General features: G+C 40.9%; 1 protein-coding gene across 1 annotated transcript in view; it reads left to right on the forward strand.

Annotated features, from left to right (window-relative positions):
• The window catches only part of niban1a (niban apoptosis regulator 1a), a 173,682-nt gene that overhangs the window by 99,637 nt on the left and 57,175 nt on the right, over positions 1-16,870 (forward strand). Inside the window, exon 6 of the mRNA XM_030728390.1 lies at positions 196-311. Within this exon, the coding sequence (XP_030584250.1) occupies positions 196-311 (116 nt within the window). The remainder of the gene's footprint in view (positions 1-195; positions 312-16,870) is intronic.

Here is a 16,870-nt window from a genome sequence, read left to right on the forward strand (position 1 = left end):
AGAGAGGTGACATTCCATGTCCCGACAGCGTCCACCATGATAAGGTGGTGATTCACAGATGTCATGTCACAGTGATAAATTAAAAATAACACATGGGAGGCCAATGGCTCACTGTGCTAACAATGAATTCATAAAAGTTAAAATCTTCTCAAAGCTCCCTGCCTGTTTGACATTTTTCTCATCCCCCGGTGTCAGACTTCTTGAAGAAAAAGACTTGTGAAGTTCAGGCCTTCTTCAAAGCCATCCAGTTCTACAGACAGGACAAAGGAAAATATGAAGCCTGGGACATGATGATAGGAGGCGATGCAAGGGTATGTACGTATTTTCTTTATTATTCTTAGCAACAGATACAGTTGTGTTCAAAATAATAGCAGTCCAACATGAGTAACCAGATCAATCAATCTTTTTGGTAGAGATCATATTACTACATGGCAAAAAATTTACCAGTAGGTGTAGTAGATTCATAGAAAACCAACATTCATGATATGCAGTGTAGAGTCCAATCAGTGAGGTTATTCATTCTTTGAAAAAAAACGGTGTCAATCAGGTGGCCCTTATTTAAGGATGAAGCCAACACATGTTGTACATGCATTTATCACTGAAAACCTGAAAAAAATGGGCTGTTCCAGGCATTTTTCAAAAGAAAAGTGTTCTTTAAAATGTTGATTGAAGGCGATTGCATTACCCTTTTGAGTAAGAAGTTATCTTCTGCTGTCAGAAAGCCCTTACACTTAGCCTCTCTGTGTTACAAGTAGGACAGTGTTTTTTTTGTTTTTTTTTTTTCCCTGCCAATGCTAAGCATGGTTTGTTCTTTTTGTTTTTGGTTGCATATTTGTTATATTTTGCCCTGGCTCTTTTTGTTTGTTTGTTTTGTCTCCTCATGTTATGGTCAAATAATGGAAAGGTACCCAGTGTTTATCATGCTTTACTTGCTTAAAATACTAATATGTCAACTTTAAATATGTGTACTTGGAATGTAAATTGCATCCATACACCCATTAAATGGAGAAAGGTCTTAAATTATCTAAAGAGAGAGCGGGTTGATATAGCCTTACTACAGGAGACACATTTGTATTCTATAGAACATACTAAAGTAGTTCAGGAGGGGTTTGGACAAGTTTCTTTTCTCATCATTCACATCAAGGAGCAGAGGCACAGCTATTTTATTTAAGAAAAACTTACCATTTAAATACATTGATTGTATAAAGGATGCGGGTGGTCGTTATGTGATAGTGAGAGGTGTTTTATATGGGGAGGAAATTGCAATCATGAATATTTACTATCCTCCCGATCACCCAATAGACTTTATGACTACTGCTTTTACAAAGTTTGTGAATTTAAATGTTAGGAATTCCTTTGTTAGTGGAGATTTCAATTGCCATCTAAACCCAATTATGGATAAATTTCCTCTGGGTAAATTAAGGCTTCTTCCTCAGGCCAAAACACTTATCACTTTATGTGAAGAGCTGGATTATGTGGATGTATGGAGAATACAACATTTAGTAAACAAAGAATTTACTTTTTTTTTCCAAAGTACATTTTTGCTACACAAGAATCGATTATTGCCTGGTTCCAAATTGTATATTGTCATCGATCATCTCTAGCTCGATTGGTAATATAGTTATATCTGACCATGCCGCAGTCCTCATTAACTGTAATATTGGGAACCAACCCACTAAAAACAGACGTTGGTATCTCGACTCCTCCATATTTTATGATCAGAAATGTATAACTTATTTTACAGAAGAATTTAAACAGTTCTTAGCTATTAATATACCCTCCACAGATAATCCATCATTACTTTGGGAGACATCAAAGGCATATTCAAGAGGTCTTATAACTTCTTATAAAAAGAGTAAAAGACGTAGACAAGAAGAACAGCGGAAAAATTTAGAATCACAATTAAAGCTCGCGGAAAGATTATATTGAAAAAGCCTCCACACATAAACTTAAGGAAATCACTGCTCTTCGCTCATCACTGGATTGTCTATTAACAAAGGAGGTGGAGACTAAAATTAGATTTGCAAGGCAAAGGTTATACGAACACGGTGACAAATCTGGGAAATATTTAGCATATTTAACGAAAAAGAAGTCAGATTCCCAGTCTATTTCTTCGATCCAGGACTCAAATGGACAACAGTTTTTCAACTCTGCTACAATCAATGATATTTTAAAAAAATTTTATGAAAACCTTTATAAATCCCAAATACATAATGATTCAGATTTAATGGATGTCTTCTTCTCTTCTCTTAATCTTCCTAAGCTGACTGAGAAACAGAGGTCAGATTTGGACTGTCCTATATCAAAGAGGGAGGTATTGGACGCCATTAATAAGCTACATGCAGGCAAAGTGGCCGGGCCAGATGGCCTTTAGACTGAATTTTATAAAGAATTTCGAGAGGTGCTGGCCAAACCATTGCTGAATATGTTTAATGATTCCTTTGAGAAGGGACTATTACCCAACCCTTTAAGGGAGGCAAACATAACCCTTATACTGAAAAAAGATAAAGCCCCAGAAGAGTGTGCCTCTTATAGGCCAATCTCTCTATTGAGTGTAGATTTAAAACTCCTTTCTAAAATTCTTGCAGGGAGTTTGGAACGTGTACTCCCTCATTTAATTAATGAAGACCAAACAGGTTTCATTAAGGGTCGTAACTCAAATAACAATATGCGCAGGCTGTTAAATATAATTCAGATATTCCATCAAAAATCAGTACCTGGCACAGTGGTCTCTCTCGATGCCGAAAAGGCATTCGACTGTGTTGTATGGCCCTATTTGTTCTTCACATTACGAATGTTTGGCCTTAGTGAGAATTTTATAAAATGGATTAAGCATTTGTATAATAATCCATGCTCAGCAATTCTCACTAATGGGTTGCGGTCCCCTAACTTCCATATGTTTAGAGGGACTAGGCAGGGTTGCCCGCTCTCCCTCTTTGCCTTGGCAATAGAACCATTAGCAGAAGCAGTGAGAACTCGGGAGGACATATGTGGCTTAACTAGAGGGCAAAGACAGCATAAAATTACCCTGTATGCTGATGATGTGCTGTTGATACTGGCTCAACCTGAAACATCCATACCTTTTCTTATTGAGATTATTAATAAATTCAGTGATATTTCCAGTTATAAAATTAATTTTAATAAATCAGAAGTGATGCCACTAGGTACTTTGAAACAAAAACCCCAGACTCCCTCTCCATTCCCCTTTAATTGGTCTCCAGAGGGTTTTGTGTATTTAGGGATTAAGATTACTCTCGCTTTCGATCAGATGTATAAAAGTTATTTCACCCCTCTGTTTGAGGTTATTAGATTGGATCTGGAGAGATGGAAGACCTTACCGCTTTCTTGGCTTGGTCGGATTGCTCTTCTGAAAAGGAACGTCTTACCTAGGTTATTATATTCAATACAGATGGTTCCAATTCTTTTTTCACATAAGACCAGTAAAACCTTAAATAGCTGGTTTAGTTCATTTATATGGGCAGGGAGAAAACCTCGTCTTAAAATATCTACACTATGTCTCCCATCCATGAAGGGGGGGCCTTGAGCTCCAAGATATAAGGAAGTATCAGCTTAGTGCTCATATGCGGGTAATTGCTGATTGGGTACAGAAACCTGTTTCTCTCTGGCTTGATATAGAGAGTTCTATGTCTAATATCCCTCTGAAAAATTTACTATACTTTAATAAATTTAAAATCTTTAAAATATCTTGTAGTAATCCTCTTACATTATATACTGTTAAAGCCTGGCAAATAATTCAAAAGCTTGAGGGTAGATCTCACTTAACTTCTCTTTTTACTCCATTATGCGATAATCCTCTTTTCCCACCAGGGATTTCCGATCTGGGTTTTTAAGGATGGGCATCAAAAGGTATTTCTACTCTTTCTGATTTAATAGACGGGTCAAATCTGATGTCTCTTGATGAGGTAACTACTAAATATGATATCCATAGACATGATTTCTTTTGATACTTGCAAGTGAGGAACTACATTTTAAAGAACACAACAGTACTCAGTAACCAAACTATCTCTGACTGCGAAAAACAATTATTTAAACCAAAACTTAAAAGTTCTATTAAGACTTGTTATAGCTTATTAAAAGAACTGGATGTTATGAAACTGACTTTCTTAAAGGAGACATGGGAAAAAGAACTAGCGATGGAGATTAGTGACAAGGCTTGGAGTGAAGCCTGGGAAAATGCTAAATATTTGAGTGTTTGTAATAGGATTAAAGCTATTCAACTCAAAATTCTGCATCGAGCTCATATATCCCCCTATCTACGTCATCAATTTAACCCAGACCTCTCTCCGCTTTGCCCTAAGTGTAAGACAGAAGTGGGAGATTTAACTCACTGTCTTTGGTCATGTAGGAAAATACAACAATTCTGGTTTTGTATAAAAGAAGAACTGGACAAGATCTTTTACATTAGTATCGAATAGGGTTTAATATTTTTCCCGAAAATGACATGAATCAAATCCCGGGAAATGACGAGCCATTTCCCGGGAATCCCGGGAAAAAGTTTATTTCTTTTTTTTTTTTAATTAGGCCTTCTGTAGCCTGTGTCGGCCTTAACCTATTGTGATACTGTAGAGGTAGCTTTCCAGCTATGTCCTGTTATGCCCAGTAGGGGGTAACGTCGGCTTGATTAACGCAATAAAACCTACATCTGGACATTCGAGTGCTCGAGCTATGCGGTGTTGTATCGTTCCTCAACACTCCCTTAACAAATATAATTCGAATATTCCTCCATTGTACATGGAATTATACCAAGCTATTTTACAACTGCTGGTGCAAAACAATACGGTTCATGTCCACAGCATTGATAAAGGCTCAGCCACGCTGTCGTGGCGACATCTGTTGCGCTATATCTCCACCAGTGGAACGCTGTAATAGTCATTGAAAAGTAAACTACCGTACTTCACTATAATATGGCATAACACAGGGCCTTGAGTAATGCACTACGACTTGGTCATTGCCATTCTGGCAACAGGAAATTTATAACACCGTGTCTGAGGGTTAAAGTAGGTTCGCTGTGAATCGTCTATTGAAAAACTGGCCAATCCTTATAGCCTAAAAAATATACATTTTACTCAACTCCATTTTAAAAGCGAAATATGTTAAAGCAATCTATTTCATGATAATTTCTTCACACATTAGGCCCGTATCCTAATTCATGATTGTTAGTAAGCGGCTGCAAACGAGGAAAAGAAACACTCGAAGTTAAACAGATATTTCTTTATTGTTCAGGGCAGGCATATTTTATAGGCTATATAATGCAATATAACAATATATAATATAAAATTATATAATACAAAATACCTTAGGGTAAACACATTGCCTACGATTTCAACAAATTAAAGAGGAAAAAAGTACAACTGTGTAATACCTCTATTAAAACGCTTGAGATGAAGGCTGAAGCCTTAAACGGAGGCTGAACGTGCCTGAAATGAAGAGTAAAGCTTTTCGCATTAAACGAACCCTTCTCTCAATATTTCCTTAAATTTAACATTCTGAAGCTTTCTTTTCTTTCTGAAAGTCAAATCGACGCGCGCGACTTTTTTCCCGGTTTCCCGTCTAACGTTTCCCGGGAAACGGGAAATGGTTCTGATCGCATTTCCCGGGAATCCCGGATCCCGGGATTAAACCCTAGTATCGAATGTAATCCAATGCATATGTTACTGGGAGTTACGAATAACAACCTTAAGGAGAACTGTGGAAAACAACTATATAGGATGCTTACATTCTATGCCAGGAAATGTATCCTTCTGAACTGGATAACAGATAAGATCCCATCCCAAACACAGTGGGAACGGACTGTCCTTGAATATGTGTCGTTGGACTTTCTAACAAGTAAACTGCACAACAGACAAAACATGTTTTACAATATTTGGGACCCTTTTATGTTGTATATTGGTTTTGATATTTCAGTTATTTTTTCACAGAGCTTTACATAATGTGATACTTTTTTTTTTTTTTTTTTTTTTTGAGCCAGGGTAAGGTTAAGGTTATTGTCAATGTTAATGCTGTTGTCGTTGTACTTTACTTTTTATGTTTGTTTGTGTTAATACATGGAAATATTGAATAAACATATGTATTAAAAAAAATGTTGATTGAAAAGGAGAAAACATATAAAGAAGTGCAGAAAACGATGGGCTACTTGGCTAAAATGATCTCGATTGCTCTAAAATGGAAAGCAAAGCCAGAGAGAAATGGAAGAAAATGAAATACTACCATTCAAATGGATCGAAGAATAGCCAGGATGGCAAAGACTCAGCCAATGATCAGCTCCAGGGTGATCAGAGACAGTCTGTTACCTGTGAGTACTGTGACAATTAGAAGACACCTGTGTGAAGCTAATCTGTCGTCAAGAAGCCCCCAAGGGGCGCTATGCTGTAGTCACGCGAGACTTTGTGAATCTCGGCAGTATCATCAATGGCGGCGTGACTCTTTCTGCAAACATTTGAGTGATTAGTGATTAGCTTTTTTTTCACCAATTTATGAGTAGACAGGCTTAAAACTAATATAGGTAGTTTTTTAGCCTAACTTAAATTCTTTTCAGCAATCTGGAGGATGGTGAAGAGGACCTGGACAGTCTGCTGCGCTACATCGACGGGTGTTTTGAGCGAGTCGTTATGGGGAAAACCGACAAGACGCCGACTCCCTCCACCAGCAAGGGAACTCCGTCCACGAAAAGAAGCCGCCCTGAAGATTCCCCAGAGGCGGTATCGCCACTCACCACCAATATTGTGGGCATTCTGGAGTCCATTAACAACATGCTGTCAAGCTTTGACGCCCGTTTGGCCCTGGTTGAAATCCTCAACAAAGAGTTTCAGGCCCTGCGGGAGTCAGTCGAGTTCAGCCAGCATCAGGTGGAAACACTGGCTGCTGAAAACGCTGTCCTCAGAGAGTGGTGAATTCCGTCACCGAGGAAATGACCCGGCTCTTAGATGAAAATAAGAAAATCAAAGAATCTGTTATCAAGCTTCATGCCCGCAGCATGAGAGAAAATCTTGTGTTTTCAGGTATCCCGGAGAAGGCAGAGGAGGACCCGGAGGCTACAGTGAAGGAGTTTATCCAAACTCACCTGAAGCTCCCGGATGACACCGTGAAGACCATCGCCTTCAATAGAGTCCACCGCCTGGGAGGGAAACGACCTGGGGCACGCAGACCCAGACCGATCGTGGCCAAATTTGAACACTTCAAGCAAAAAGAGCTGGTGAAGAGCCGCGGCCGGGAGCTGAGAGAGACGGACTTCAGCGTCAACGATTAGTTTCCGAAGGAGATCCTGGAGCGACGCAAGGTCCTGTTCCCCATCCGGAAGAAGTTCATGCAGGGAGGCTCCCGGGCTGTCATCGCCGTGGACAAACTGTATATAAACGGACAGCTTTACCGAGACAAAAACACCACGCCATGGCTCTACTGATCGTTCAGTTTTCGAAATGTATATTCAACTGTCTAAATAGTACCATTAACGCCGATTAATCAGCATAGTGCCGTGATGGTTTGTTTGTTTTGTTTTCCCCTCTTCTTATTTCAGTCTTATGTCACTCAGGTCACTTTTTTCACGTCTTTTTTCTTTTTTTCTGCAATCAGCAGTATGTTTACGTCACTTGCAATGCTACAATTTACTACACTAACATACAGCGTAGACGCACACACACCAACATACAGCGCACACACACGCCAACATACAGAGCATACGCACACACACACACACACCAACATACAGCGCATATACACACATCTTTAGTGAGCACACAACAGTCCATCAGTTAATTCAAACATGAGCACACTCAGATTTGTCTCATGGAATGTACACGGAGCTGGTTCAAGGGAAAAAAGACTGAAAATTTTTAATCAGTTAAAAGACTTAAAAGCAGATGTTGTTCTTCTACAGGAGACACATTTGTGCACACTCTCTCCTCTGCACAGTTCCCTCACACTTAACTCAGCGTGCTATAACACCAAACAAAGAGGTGTAGCCATACTGATTAACAGGAAGATAAACTTTAACATTAGCAACACTACAATGGACCCTGAAGGTAGATTTATAATACTTAATTTATCTATTCAGAATATAGATTTATGTATTGCTAGCATATATGGACCAAATGTTGATGACCCCTCCTTCTTTCATACTTTCTTCACCTCACTACCTAATGGTAAATGGACTAGTTCTTATATAGCGCTTTTCTACTCAGTATGAGCACTCAAAGCGCTATTACAACATGTTTACATTCACCCATGCACTCCCATTCATACAAGCACTTCCATTTTTACGAAGCTAAGTGCTTTTAATTACCTAACATTCACACGCATTCATACTCCGACAGAACGTTCGGAGAGCAACTTGGGGTTAAGTATCTTGCCCAAGGATACATTGGCATGTAGCCTGGAGTAGCCAGGATTCGAACCGCTGACCTTCCGATCAGTAGGTGACCTGCTCTACCTACTGAGCTACAGCCACCCCAACAATCACTCTGACACTACACTTATAATAGGAGGAGACTTCAACCTGGTACTTAATGCAGATATTGACAGGCTCAGTACAGCAGTGAGTCAAAGGAACTGGCAGTCTGCAGACATTCTTAAACAGTACATGAAGGATTTTGGTCTTTGTGATGCTTGGCGTTCACATCACCCCACTCTGAGGGATTATAGTTTTTTTCTCACCAGTACACAGGTCTCACTCCCGCTTAGATTACTTTTTAGTTAGCAGCTCCATGATGATGGACACCACAGACACTCAGATTCACCCTATCACGATCAGTGATCATGCACCGGTGTCTCTCTCTCTGACACAGAAAAGAGTTACACCACCAATCAGGAACTGGAGATTTAATACATCATTACTTAAAGAACAATACTTCATTAATTATTTCAAAAAGGAGTGGGCTATATATCTAGAAAATAATGATCTGCCAGGAATATCACCATGTGTTCTTTGGGAAGCAGGAAAGGCAGTAATGCGGGGCAAAATAATATCTTACTGCTTGCATAAGAAAAATAAAGAAAAAACACTTATGTTAGAATTAGAACAGAAAATTAAATCTCTAGAAACTGCCTGTGCTACTTCACCACAAGAACATATAATTAACAACCTGAGGAAACTGAAATTGGAATTAAATGAAATAACTGATAAAAGGACACAATTTATGTTGCAGAGGCTGCGTTTAGAAAACTTCGAGCATGGAAATAAATCTGGAAAATTCTTGGCCAACCAATTAAAACTAAATAAAGAAAAAACAGCTATTTATTCCATTAAAGATTACACTGGTAACATTACTCATGACCCACAACAAACTCTTTTAAAGACTTTTATGAAGCTTTATACTCACCACAGATTAACCCATCTGATACTGAAATTGAAGAATTTCTTAACAATTTAAATCTACCAAAACTAAATGACAATCAAGCTGCAGCTCTGGATTTACCTCTTTCATTGTCTGAACTTAGTGAAGCAGTACAGCATCTCCCAAATAATAAATCCCCAGGCCCAGATGGTTTTCCAGCTGAGTTTTATAAAGAATTTTGGTCAGAGCTAGCTCCCATTTTTTTCAGAATGGTAACTCAGATTCAGAATGATCACATCTTATCTCCAACCTTAAACTCTGCTAACATTAGCCTGCTTCTTAAACCAGGCAAAGACCCCACACTCCCATCCAGCTACAGGCCAATCTCTCTCATTAATGTAGATCTTAAAATAATTTGCAAAGCCCTTGCCAAAAGATTAGAAAGTATCACTCCATTTATTGCACATCCAGATCAAACAGGCTTTATCAAGGGTCGGCACTCAGCCAATAATACACGTTGACTGATAAATATAATAGACTATTGTTCTATTAACAAATTAGAGACGACAGTCCTGTCTTTAGATGCAGAAAAGGCATTTGATCAGGTAAACTGGAAATTCTTACTAGCAGTTCTACAAAAATTTGGATTCGGTTCATCCTTTATAAACTGGATCAGAACATTACATAGCTCCCCAAATTTCAATTCAATTCAATTCAATTTTATTTATATAGCACCAAATCACAAGAAACAGTCGCCTCAAGGCGCTTTGTATTGTGGGTAAAGACCCTACAATAATACAGAGAAAACCCAACAGTCAAAACGACCCCCTATGAGCAGCACTTGGCGACAGTGCAAAGGAAAAACTCCCTTTTCACAGGAAGAAACCTCCAGCAGAACCAGGCTCAGGGAGGGGCAGTCATCTGCCGCGACCGGTTGGGCTGAGGGGAGAGAAAGACATGCTGTGGAAGAGAGCCAGAGATTAATATCAATTAATGATTAAATGCAGAGTGGAGTATATACATAGTAAATAAGGTGAATGAGAAGAAACAGTGCATTATGTGAACCCCCCAGCAGACTAGGCCTATAGCAGCATAACTAAGGGATGGTTCAGGGTCACCACATCCAGCCCTAACTATAAGCTTTATCATAAAGGAAAGTTTTAAGCCTAATCTTAAAAATAGAGAGGGTGTCTGTCTCCTGAATCCAAGCTGGAAGCTGGTTCCACAGAAGAAGCGCCTGAAAGCTGAAGGCTCTGCCTCCCATTCTACTCTTAAGTATCCGAGGAACCACAAGTAAGCCAGCAGTCTGAGAGCAAAGTGCTCTATTGGGGTGATATGGTACTATGAGGTCTTTGAGATAAGATGGTGCCTGATTATTCAAGACCTTGTATGTGAGGAGAAGAATTTTAAATTCTATTCTAGATTTAACAGGGAGCCAATGAAGAGAAGCCAATATGGGAGAAATATGCTCTCTCTTTCTAGTCCCTGTCAGTACTCTAGCTGCAGCATTTTGGATCAACTGAAGGCTTTTCAGGGAGCTTTTAGGACAGCCTGATAATATTGAATTACAATTGTGCTGCCTTTATGCAGCTAGTCCACCCTAGAAGTAATAAATGCATGAATTAGCTTTTCAGCATCACTCTGAGAAAGGATGTTTCTAATTTTAGAAATATTGTGCAAATGCAAAAAAGCGGTCCTACAGGAATTAGATCATTTGTTAGGACAAATGATCTAATTTCCCAAAGCTTCAGTCTGCAGAGGGGCACCAGGCAGGGCTGCCCACTCTCTCCCTCTCTTTTTGTAATTTTCATTGAGCCACTAGCAGCAGCAATCTGTCAAAATGCAAATATTAAAGGGATTCAAACTGAAAATATGGACCATAAAATTAGCCTTTATGCTGATGATGTATTACTTTTCCTTGGGAATTCACAAGCTTCTCTCTTGAAGACTATCACACTAATAGATAGAGTAATCAGATATAGATGAGAACTTATCAATTGGAGTAAATCAACAGTTTTGCCTCTGAATTGTAATTTCCATAGAACCTCTAGGGCCCCACTAAAGTCAGGAAATATTAGATATTTAGGCATAATTTTTTCCGCCAGGCTCTCAGACCTTGTACGATTAAATCATATCCCCTTACTAAAAATAATAGAGGATGATCTCACACGTTGGAATAGTTTACCTATATCACTCATGGGGAGAGTTCCTGCCATTAAAATGATGGTTTTACCAAAAATTAATTATCTATTTTCATTAATCCCTAATAAACCTTCCCTTCCTTGGTTTAAGTCACTAGATTCAAACATCTCAAAATTTTTTATGGAAAAACAAACCATCAAGAATAAGCTTAAAAACTTTACAAAAGCCAAAACAAAGTGGAGGTCTGGAATTACCAAACTTTTATTACTATTTCTTAATGCAGTATATTTCAAAGTGGATCAAATCCAATTCATTAGACAACCCATGGCTGGATCTAGAACAGGCGTTTTGTGGAAAAATAAAAATCTCGGATCTACCTTTCATTAGCCCTAGTATTAAACATCATAACTGCTATAAAAGCCTCAGTATAAATACCTCTCTGACAGCTTTGTGGGAATTTTTAAAAAAACTAAATCTTCACGTATCCCCTGTAAACTAACACCCATTTGGAACAATCCAGATATTTGTCAGAAAAAGAAAATGCTGAATTTTCCGTTATGGCGTGATAAGGGTGTAAATAATTTAGAACATATTATCCAAGATGGAAACCTTATTACATTCCAAGAACTTATGTCAAAATATAGAATTGGCAACGGTAGATTTTTGGAATATCAACAACTTAAGTCCATCTTACAGGGAAGATTTAACCATAATCAGTTGAATCTAGAAATGTCTACATGGGTAACAGAATTTCTTAACCTCTGTACCCTAAAATTGTTGTCAAAATTATATAAATTATTACTAAAAACTGATGATTCACTTTCCCTCCCAATTGCAAAATGGGAGCGTGATCTTTCTGTTAACCTGGATCAAAATTTATGGACAGAAATATGTTTAAATATCTTCAAAATGACTAAAAAACCCCAAGTACAACTTTTACAATATAAAATTCTCCATAGAACACATTATACTGAACAAAGGATGTTCCAAATGGGCCTTACACATTCAAACATATGCACCCACTGTACAAGCAATTCAGAGGAGAATTATCTACACGCTCTGTGGTCCTGTGTACCTGTTCAGAGATTTTGGCAGAGGATATGTGAAGACCTGTCCACATGGTTTAGCTGTCGTGTGCCAACTTCCCCCAGACTATGCATCTTAGGTGACATCAGTGAATTAGTAATGGAGTCAAATATATCACACACAGTTCTTACCGCCTTGTGCATCGCTAAGAAAACTATCCTCATGAATTGGAAGTCAAAAAATGAACTATGTATTACTCAATACAGAAATTTATTAGTAGATCATGTTAGTTTAGAGAGAATGTCTGCTTCATCTAAAGACCAATTGAAGGAATTTGACTCTCTTTGGTTCCCACTGATCAGTTCCATTACTTAGTGGGGGTGGTTGGCTGTTGGTTCTGCTCCTGATGTGCTTTGTAGGTGGTCGGGTGAGGACTCTGGGGGCCCATGTAGCTGGTGGCCTCCTGAGACTGGAGTCCTGGGGTGACCTTCTGGTGATGTCTGTGTGCCTGTTCTAGTTGATGGTGGTAGGGGCTTGGATGGTGCTGCCTTACGGTCCTGGGGTGTGGGCCAGGGTGCTTGGGGTGGTGGTGCCGGCCCGCGGTTGGTTGGCTGGTCTTCCCTGTGTGGCTCGGAGGCTGGGCTCTGGGGCCGTGCCGGCTCCCGGTGGGTCCCCCCTGGCGCTGGGGGGGTCTCTGCTGTCCCGGGCGCGCCACTAGGTGGGGTGGGTTGACCTGACCTGCATCGGGATGTCCGGTCTGCGCTTTTGGGGCCCTGGGGTGCCTGCGCTGCGGGGGGGGGGGGGCCATGGTGGAGTGGTCGGTGGGGACGGGGCACTGTATTTCCAACCCAGGCCAGCATGTCCTGTTGCTTGTTTGTGTCTATTGTTGAGTGAATGGGCGTCTAGTTTGAGTGGGCTACCCTTTGCCATGGGGGCGATGGCGCCAGTCTCAGGTGCTGCTGTGCTCTGGGATGCTGTCACCACGGCCCCGGGCTCACCCCTCCCTGCCCTGTGCTGGGGTGTGGGAGGTCGTGGTGCCCATTGAGCCAGTGGACAGCTGGCTCTCTTCTTCCAGGTTGGGTGGGGGTTTTTTTTTTTTTTCCCCCTTCCTGGTCATACCCCCCCCTCCACACACACACACACACACACACACACACACACACACGTACGTAGGGTGGAGAGGCTACGTGCAGAGCCACGCAGCCACTTGCCTCTCTTTTTTTAATTGCACTATAGTCATTATAATTCACAACACATACACACATACTACACGATATACATAGGACCTTTGGGGCAGGCATGTTACATAGAGGTTGATGAGATAGGGCCGCTGGCCCCATTCAGATCCTCTTTACTGTCTGTCCCCAAATTTTATTTGCACTTTAGACATGGAGGGTTTTGGGGGGGGCAGTGTGGGCGAGCACTGACGTCTAACAGTTAGTGCTTGTGGTACAACCGCCCCCTCAATTTTAACTGCACCCTATACACCTCATTCATTCACAACATAAACACATACACTTACAAGTTGGGCGGGGGGAGGGGGTGGGTCATCTCACACCCCGATTTCTTACACCTTGCCCGGGGTGGGGGTCGGGTGGTTCCTTGGGACCGTGCTGGCGGCGTCTTGGGGTCACTGTTGGCCCTGGGGTGGTTTCCACTCGCCCCATCTTCAGAGGGTGGGTAGCTATGGATGAATGTGTGTCTTTGTATTTGTCACAGTCTTCGTGAGTATGGGTGGGCGAGTGGATGTGTACGTATGGTGTATCTATGTTTATATGTGTGTGGGTGAGTGTGTTTGTGCATAAATGTGTACATGGGTGTGCTTGCGGGTGTGCGTGTGTTTGTATGTTTGGCTGGACCTGAGTCTGGGCCTGTGCCTTGCCTCCTGGCCGCTCCTTGCTGGTTGCCTCCCCCCCTGGGGTGTGGGTACCTCCGGGTTCCTGGGTGGGGCTGGATGTTCTGATGTGGGAGGTGACCTGCTTCCCTGGGGGCTGTGGCGCGGGGCTGCATTGGCTTCTTCGGTGGGGGGGCTCTGTGGGTGCCGGGGGCCCTGCTGCCGGCCGTGCAGGGGGGCTGGCCGTTGGGGGGGGCTGGCTTCTCGTTGCCTCAGATTCTCTGGTGTCCTTGCTCCTTGACTGCGGGGACTCCGTCTGAGACCTCCCTCCCCCGTCTGCTGGGAGGGGTGTACGGTTGTCTTTAGAATGAGTGGCCGCGGGTCTTCGTAGGTCTTGATAGGCTGCTGGTGGCCTGGGCTGCCTGGGGTTCTCTTTGCCTGCCTCTAGCTTCTGGTGGGCGGGGCTGCGGCTTTCTGCCTTCATTGGTAAGCACATTTCATGACACAAACACATACACCCACATAATAACACAAATGGTTGGTTTGTGTAACTATGCTTCTTCTCTTATTTTGTTTTCCCCACACAATCTTTAATTTTGCAAATATTGTCAATATCTTATGTTTAACAAGTGATGAACTATTTGGTTTACCTACTTGCACTCTTTCCTGTATCTTTTTTCTATTTTTCTCCCCTGTTTCCCCCCCCCCCCCCCTTTCTCTTTTCTTTCTTTCTTTTCTCTTTTCCATTTCTTAAGCCTGTCATTTCTGGCACAATTTGTTAAATAGCATGTTAAAAATAATTCAAATAAAATAAAGGGTCACAGTAACAAGAGGAGCCTATAGAGAACCTATAGAGCTCATCTTGAAATAGCAAATATGTTTGGCACAACAATGCATTCAGATCACAGTTCTGTTTGCATTGTTGTGCCAGACGTGACAGGCTTAAAAAAAAAAAAAAAGCCCCCATAAAGTCCCACTGTGGAAAAAAAAGGTATGTGCTAATAGGTTACAGTTTGCCAACAAACACATTGATTGACCTGTAGAGAAATGTAGAAACATTTTTTGGACTGATTAAATTTATTTTTTGGTCCAAGGGCCCCAGACAGTTTGTCAGATGACCCCCAAGCACTGAATTCAAGCCACAGTACGCTCTGAAGACAGTGAAGCATGGTGGTACAAGCATCACGGTATTTGAAACTTTCTCTTACTATGGTGTCGGGCCTATTTATTGCATACCAGGGATCATGGATCAGTTTGCATCTATCAAAATCCTTGAAGAAGTCATGTTGCCTTATGCTGAAGAGGAAATGCCCTTGAAATGGGTGTTTCAACAAGACAACAACCCCAACCACACCAGTAAGCGAGCAGCATCTTGGTTCCAGACCAACAAAATTGAAGTTATGAAGTGGTCAGCCCAATCCCCGGACCTTAATCTGATAGAAAACTTGTGAGGTGACATAAAAAATGCTGTTATTGAGGCAAAACCAAGAAATGCAGAGGAATTTTGGAAAGTTGTCACATCATCCTGGGCTGGAATACCTGTTCACAAGTGCCAGAAGTTGGTTGACTCCATGCAACACAGTTGTGAAGTAGTTCTCAAAAACAGTGGTTATACAACTAAATATTAGTTTAGTGATTCACAGGAATGCTGATTCCTAAAGATTTTTCAGTTCATAAAGTGAATATGTAAGTTATAAAGAAAAATGCAGACACTATATTTTTTAAACAGCCCAACATTCATTTTTCTTCCTTTTCTGTTAAGTGGAAAAATTATACATTTTTCTTCATGTTTTGATTTAGAATGATGTGCAGTGTTCCCAGTGCCTGGAAATAAAAACAGTTTGAGGATTTCGAGCTTTACTCATGCTTTTAAATGCACTGCTATTATTTATAACACAACTGTATGTATCTAGCATGGTGCATGAGTTGGCTGTGTAAGGAGGTTAGGACCCAAACGCAGGACTCAGGAGACAGCAGGCAAGAATGATAAAAAGTGGGTATTTATTGAGGCTGAGTGTGAAGTGGCAAAATGAACCAAGGTAACAAAACAAACTGACAAACTAGAATAGGGCTGCATAAAACGATTATTTTAGTAATCGAGTATTCTATCGATTATTCCAGCGATTAATCGAGTAATCGGATAAGAAATACTTTTTTTTATTAACAGTTTATCTGCATATTTTAACTTCCGTAATGCAGTTTCTCGCCATGTGAACAAACAGCGGTGAATGGAGCAGCTACAAAGTTCTCTTTTCTTCACCTTAACACTTGCTGATCAGGTGCTTGATGAAGGACCTCCAGCTGTTTCACAGATTTAATGGTGGTTACTAAAAGAAAAAGCTGCTGTTTTGGACGCTGGAAAAACGTTTCCTTTTTCACTACTTGAGCTCACCGTCACAGCTTCGCCTCTTTGCGCTTGCGCAGTTAAAACCGCTGCCTGCTATGAGTGTTTTGAAAAACTTGTGGCTGCGGGAGCCATGGCGCATGTGTGAGTAATGGTGTAATGCTTTGTATTCACAAGCATTCTCGAAAATACGTTTCTACTGCAGGTCTATATTTAGTCACTAATAAGGGATTA

The sequence above is a fragment of the Archocentrus centrarchus genome, chromosome 4 (genome assembly GCF_007364275.1).
Source record: "Archocentrus centrarchus isolate MPI-CPG fArcCen1 chromosome 4, fArcCen1, whole genome shotgun sequence".
Taxonomy (NCBI): Eukaryota; Metazoa; Chordata; class Actinopteri; order Cichliformes; family Cichlidae; genus Archocentrus; species Archocentrus centrarchus.